Below are 7,350 nucleotides of genomic sequence, written 5' to 3' on the forward strand. Positions count from 1 at the left end.
AAAAGACAAATTTTGTAATTCTATTTTCATAACGAAGGTATTTATTAGATTACGTGTTGTAATTTTTCGCATAAAAATAGACGTCATTTTTTCTATTTTTTTTACATGTACTTTTACTTCTGCGTAATGCGTATAAGAGTTGACAGCGAAAGAAATTGATCCTGTTGATTCCCAACAATAATCAATATAGGTGGTTCAAAACAAAATTTAAGTACAAATTAATCAATTAGTGATACTAAATTAATAATCATTTTAATATATATATATATATATATATATATATATATATATATAAATTAAATATCAAAAAATGTTACCGACAGCATTTGGCCCACTGTTATCTATGTCCTATATGTATATATAATTCATAAATATATTCTAAATAAACAATCGATATTAACGCACAAATAAATAATTTATTTACTTCAAATCACCCTGCAAGCAAATAGTAACTACTGACATTATAAATTAACAAAAATTCCATGTTATCTTTATTCCAAAACAAAGGTACTTGTTGAAAATATATTATTTCAAATTGGTACAATTCAGAGCAACTTTAATTTTCTCCACTGTTGAGGTCACAAGTGTTTTAACAACACCTACAAATTCAATGTCTACCATGCCCAGTTTAGATGGACTGGAAGCAAGAAGTTGAAACATTAGAGTCACCAACGAGCCTGCTGATTTATTAATTTGTCCATCTTGTCCTTCAGGAACATTTGACTGCCCATCTGGAGTTATGGTCAAGCCACTAGGAAGAATTGGCATTCCTGATGTTTTTTCTCCTTTCATGGCCAGACTCATTATCTCCGTATCAAAAGGAGCATATACCAACATAGATCCCAAAGCATCTACATAACTTTCTTGGAGAATCATTATATTGTTTTCTCTTGGGATGAAAGACTACACCACGTATAAACAATCGAAAGGAATTAATACTCATATAAAGGTTTTCTAAAACAAAGTTAAGAATTGAAAAGAAAGCTATGAAGAAAATGGTGTGGAAGAAGAAATAAAAAGTAAAGAGAGAAAATGACATGCGTGATAGTTAATCTGATGGAAAAACAAACGAAAGATACAAAGAGAATGAGAGAAAAAAAAAATGAATATATATTTAGTAATTTTCTTATATATATATATATATATATCTTTTATTATTGACTCATAAAAACATTATTTGAATTTAACTTAACCTATGTATTTTGGAGTAATATCTTTAGCAAGAGCAAAAATGACAGTGAAACACATGTTAGAATTTTTTTAGATGGTGATATTTTTAGCGAGAGTAAAAATCATAGTGAAACACATGTTGGAATGATTTGTGTGTGTGCGTGTGTAATATAAACTAATCGAAATTTATACTAATTTAATTCTGAATATATATAGCATTGAAACATATATGGAACTAAAATAGAAAATAACAAGTACGTACCCGCATTATTGAAATATAATTTCCAGGATTAATTCCAGTTGAGATGCGTTGAATCTCGCAGCCTTCATTTCCACAACATAGAACATCCCACTAGAAGGAAAAAAAGAAGAAAGTGTTAATGATTTTGCAATACAAGATTGATTTTACTGTAAATAGGATATATGGTATGTATAAGTTTAGGGCTTTGAACCTTAGGTCGTTCCTTGTTATCTATCAAGTAATCAAAAACATTTTGTGGAGAGAAAGGAAGCCTAAAGGTGGTAGCAGCACCGAGAATCATGCCTTTTGGTGCATTTGGCTTTGTGTTATTCACGTGAACAGATAGCCTAATGCCATCATCATTCATCTTGGTTAAATGTGGGAAGTTTGTGTCACCTTGCATGTCCAAAGTCCCACAGAAAGTCTTAACCATACGATGAGCCAGCTTAATTATACTCTTCCTTCCTTCTAGTGATCTAATCACTGAGAAAAATAATAGAATACACTTAGTTAGATATGAACAAAAAGTAATAGATCACAAATTAAATGACTAATGAGCAACAGGGTTTGAAGCAAAGATAACAAAGATTGACCAACCTCCTCCAGCCTCATAACTAGGTATAGTTTCAACCGAGGCGCATGCGAATCTCTCGCACATTCTTTCAAGTGTTGAAACCCATCTTTCTGCTCCATATGCATTATTGTGAATAATATCTTTGAAAATCTCGTGAGTTTGGGTATTGTCATCCACATTCACATGCTCCACCCAAGAAACCTATCAAAAATGTAATATTAACAAAACTCGGTTTTAACTAGCATGCTCTAAGAGGGTTCAAAGGAAATGTGTGATCGAGGTTCAAAAAATACTGCCCAAACAATAGGGCAATGAATGGAAACAAAACTTAGTTTCTTTTGAAAACTATTTTTTGTATCCCAACATCTCTCAAGATATTTGTAAAAAGGCACTTAATTCTAAAAATATAATAATATGTTGAATGAGAGACATATTAATTCCTAGGAAACTACTTATTAGATGGATCTCCATAGTACATATAGGTCATAAATAAGTCATTTTTGAACATCAATAAATATATAAATATGACATTTACTTATCCATTTTGAGCATATACCTAATTGCGCCCGGCGAGACTTAGCCAGAGAGTCCAAAGCTCTCTCCCGCCCGACGCAATATCTAATTGCGCCCAGCGCCCTCGAGGCAGAGACTCCCAAGGAGTCTCACGCCCGGCGCGACAAGGGCCGCGCTCAGCGCAACACATCAATATTAACACTCAGCTCAACAACATTCATCATTAACAGCTTAAAACAACATGATCAACACATAATACAACCCAACCATCTTATTTACAACTCATCTTATCATGCCAAATCACCCACCCACACAACACCAATCAACCTAAGCACCTAAAACAACTTTCAACTTAACCAAATCACTAAATGTAAAATGGCAACCTTCATAGAAAATAGCGCATTAGGAGTTATACTACTCCCACCATGCTCATCCTTATCTCATATGAAAGATTAGAAGATTTCCTACAACTCTCGTGAAGACACCAAGTCTTAATTCCTTCATCTACTTTGTTAAAAATTATAAAAACCGCAACAGCTATAAGCAAAGCTAGCAGCTCGACCCCTCTTCACTAAAACAGCCATATCTAGAGTTCTAAAACTCCTTTTTGGGTGATTCCAGCGCAATTAGAAAGCTAACATCCAAGGCTACAACTTTCATGAAGACTATGAAGTCAAATTCTGAAAATCAAATGCGCGCCCGGCGCATTAAAAACTCGCCCGGCACAATTCTCAACCAGAGACCTACAGAGGTCTATTGCGCCTGGCGTGGTTCTCCCCGCACCCGGCGCGATTCACCCAGAGATTTCCCATTTCAAATAAGTCATTTATGAACATCAATAAAATATATAAATATGACATTTACTTATCCATTTTGAGCATATATAAGTAAACATATGTCTTTGTCTAGTTATTCTATTTCATAAATGTAATTCAAAATATCATTCCCTCACACTTGGTCCATCATCATAACACGTGAAATGGATATAAGGAAAAGAGAAAATGGGAACATTAATAAGTAATACTTAGCATCTAAGGACAACCATAGATGAATCCCATCCCCACATGATAGCTACTTATGGAGATCAAATATTTGATTGGGAAAAATAAAGAAAAATGGATGTTAAAAGGATAAACGAGAAAAGAAAAATGTAAAAATCAAAGTTAATGTAATTTAGTGACTTACCCGACACAATCCCTGAGTCATTTCTTGAATGAGGCATCCAGAGGGAAGCCTCCAAGCTTGAGAAACACTGGTTTTATATTTTGAGGAATCAAGTGACACATCCCCTATCACCCATACACCTGCTTCAATTTGTTTACAATAACGAAGGAAGAGGAATTCCCGAGTTGGAACCAAATGTGAAAGAATGTGCATTTCTGCATTCATCTGTACACAGATAGAGTCTTCACTTATCACACAATCCAAAGAGATTTTAGCAAAAATAAAGACAATTCAAGGTTTAAGAAAACATACCAACTGCAAAGCTCCATTTCGATTTCCTAACAACCCGCTTTCGAATACTTGGATTGTTTGGGCTTTTTTAACAATTGTTGGGAATAGATCAACCCATTTGTCCTACAAAGATTAGAGTGTATATATATCATACACTTTATGAGTATATATTTCAAAAACTTAGATAACGAATGAAATTTTTGGCAGAATAAGAAAAGTTAATTAGAAGGGCTAACCGAATTTAAAAACATTTCAACCAGTTGTGTCCCACTCATGCTCACTACTCGTAAATCTTTTGATGACTCTATACGTGAATGAGGTCCTGTTCTCAAGCAATCACTCCAAGGAAATGTCTTTTGGTAACTCTCATGCTGAAGAATGAATTTTCCGTCATGTAGAGATCTGAACCAAAAGGGCTCATTCATGCTCAGAAGCTTCATTAATTCTTCCATTGCATTATTTGCAATCTGCAACATAAGTGCATCTTCCATATTTGTACTTTGCCTCATCAACATATCGTTGTTCCGAATTTCAACAATTGCATCCAAATCAAGATGGGGCATATTATACTGATTTATGGCAGGAATATCTCGACCCAAAGGTGGCATATCTTGATCCAAGGTAAGAGAAAGAATATTAATTATACCATGATTAGGCTCTTGAATTTCTTGCTCAACAACAGGAATGTTATTATTTTGTTTACAAGTAGAAATCAGTGTGGGAATATTCTGAGCAAGAGTAGTACTCAAACCTGGAATATTATAATCAGAAGAAGAAGTCAAATGATGAATATCTGGATGATGAGCTGGAATATTTTGATCAATGGCCGGAGTAGTAGCAATAGGAGTATACTGATGAGATGCACCTGCAAGAGCACAAATATCTTAAGGGCATGAGTAAGAATAGGAATATGTTGACAAAGAATAAGCTGATTAGTAATAGGAATATGTTGATCATGAGTATGGATGAGCAAACTCTGACTAGGAATGAGTTGATTAGGAGTAGGATTATGTTGATCACAAGCATGAATATGATGGTCATGAGGAGGAACGAGCTGATTTTGAGCATGAATATGATGATCTTGTCTAGGAATGAACTGATTTTGAACAGAAATACCAGGCATTTGGTTTTGCAAACTTCCTTGTGAGGTATCATGTGAAGAAGGAAAGGGAGGAAGCAACCTTGGATTTATCCCATTGTTTACCAGAAGTGTGGTTCTTTTCTCATACTGAAAAACAATTCATGAATGAATGTCAACTAAAGATTAATTAATCGTTCATGTGTGTGTGATATTCACATCATAAGAGAATCAATTAAATAAGATAGTTTACTAGCCTCTGTATTTAATAGAAAATTTTGGGCTCTTAAGATTTGCAAAGAAAGTTCACGCTCTTCTACTCCCATGACTTGACCCCCACAAGGTACGCAAAGTAAATTCTTCAAAGTCTCACTCATTCTGTGGTTTTCTGATTGCAAACTTGCATTGTCAAGTCGAAGAACATGGTTGTCTAATCGCTCATTTAAAGTCTGAAAATTGCACGAAAATAATGTATATAGTGGTCAGATTTACTATTTAGCAAAGCATGTAAGATAATTTCCCTTAAAAATAAAGTATCGTGAAAAACATGTTACCTTCAATTGTGTCTTCTTATTTTGAAACCAAAATTTTACTTGTTTAGCATCAAGCCCGAGCTCTTCACTAATTTGGCGACGTCTACTTTCGTCCGGATGTGCACATTCATTGAATATTCTGTGTTTAAAAAGTTAAAATATCGATAAGTTATAGTCAATAATATTGAGAGAATTAAACATCAATTACCAAAAATAAATTATATATATCAACATTTATGTGGAACAAAGAAACAAATGATAGACACTAGCTATGGATAGATATGGAGTAGGCATAGCTACCACCAAAATGATCATTTAAATACATAATTAACAAGATAGTAAAAAACACGTAAATGGATTTGCTTATATAGACATCAATAAATATAAGAAAGGATATCATATCTTATTTATATTGTATGTCATATTATGTCTAGGCTTGCATATAGCACATCTACAAATATAAAAAGGTATGATAATTCACAAAGAAACTTCTTTGAGCTCACAAAGCCAATAAATTGACAAAGTTAGTCACAGTTATAGCTCACCAAAAAGTACAAAATAGTTAATAAATAGAATCAAATTATAAGCAGAAGAAGAAAAAGAGGAATGAAAACAAAGATGGACAGTGAGAACAGAAAGACATTGATTCATTGCATTCATATTTCTTTCTTTCTTACCTTATGCGGAGAGAGATTATGAAAACTATTATGTTATCAATTATCATTGACGATACACTTTATGTGTTCATACATATTTTAAAAATAGTGGTTAAAAAATAAAATTTTCAATTTATTTTTTTGTTAGAATGTATAACAATGCACTATTCTTAATTTTAAATGTAATCCCATTGTAATTTTAATAATATATATATATATATATATATATATATATATTTTTTTTTTTTATGTCTCCTTAGTAGGGCCTTTTTCCTAAATTACCTTTTAAAAGAATTTGTATTAAGAATAAAAAAGGATCATTAAAATAGAATATAAATTAAATGAAATTTTTTTGAAGAAATAGTATAACTAAATAGGATAAATTTAATTATTTATTTAAACTATCATACATAGATTTTTTTATTTTTAACTTATATTTAAGTTTAGATAAATAATATCTTTTTTCTTCATCCCTAAAAAGGACTCAATTGAAATTAAGAGATAAAAAAAAATTAATAATGACAATAATAATAATACTACTTAAATAAATAAAATAAAATAAAATAATTTTTATCAAAAAATATGATTAATGATCTTACTCTTCAAGTCTAGCTATCTTATCAGGATTGTGACGATGACGATAATTATTAACACATTGTTGATCAAGAGTTGATCCACTTGAGATAGATGGACGCATTTTTTCAAATAGTAGTGAAGAAATATACCTGCAAATCAACACTAAAATGTTTAATTATATTTATTCTGGTGTGTCTCTCATGTGAATATGAGTGAACTGTTTGTATATATGCAAATTCACCTACCTAGGCTTAGAGGAAGTTGGCACGCACCAATAAGTCTCCACAAGGGTCAATTCAAGAAAAGATAATAAACCCAAAATGAGAATGAACCTTGGCCAAAGGATTAATTATTTTATGAGATGTGTAATTGTTTATCTATTAAGTTTCTCTCACAGACCGACCAACTCATTGAGAAGGTAGAATTATGGAAAGTGAAACAATTGGCTATGGAGGAATACCATATTTGAGAAAAGAGAAGAGTGTTTCAAGAAAGGAAATTGCATATAGAGGAGTGAATATATACAAAGATCAAACAAAGAATAAAATCTACAA

At 32.2% G+C, this 7,350-nt stretch overlaps 1 protein-coding gene across 1 annotated transcript; it reads right to left on the bottom strand.

The window, feature by feature from the left end:
• Positions 1–422: 422 nt before the first annotated feature.
• LOC109812793 (homeobox-leucine zipper protein HDG12) lies at positions 423–7,136 on the bottom strand. The gene is made up of 13 exons (XM_083068891.1): positions 7,042–7,136; positions 6,820–6,945; positions 5,586–5,703; positions 5,289–5,480; positions 4,935–5,181; positions 4,705–4,818; positions 4,190–4,563; positions 3,975–4,076; positions 3,684–3,887; positions 2,009–2,186; positions 1,623–1,894; positions 1,433–1,522; positions 423–903 (listed from the first exon to the last, which is right to left on the bottom strand). Exons 2-13 carry the CDS (start codon positions 6,915–6,917, stop codon positions 526–528), a joined length of 2,367 nt encoding a protein of 788 aa, XP_082925017.1. The 5' UTR covers positions 6,918–6,945; positions 7,042–7,136; the 3' UTR covers positions 423–525.
• Positions 7,137–7,350: the final 214 nt, after the last annotated feature.

Source organism: Cajanus cajan, chromosome 2 (genome assembly GCF_000230855.2).
Source record: "Cajanus cajan strain Asha chromosome 2, NIPB_CcT2T_4, whole genome shotgun sequence".
NCBI lineage: Eukaryota > Viridiplantae > Streptophyta > Magnoliopsida > Fabales > Fabaceae > Cajanus > Cajanus cajan.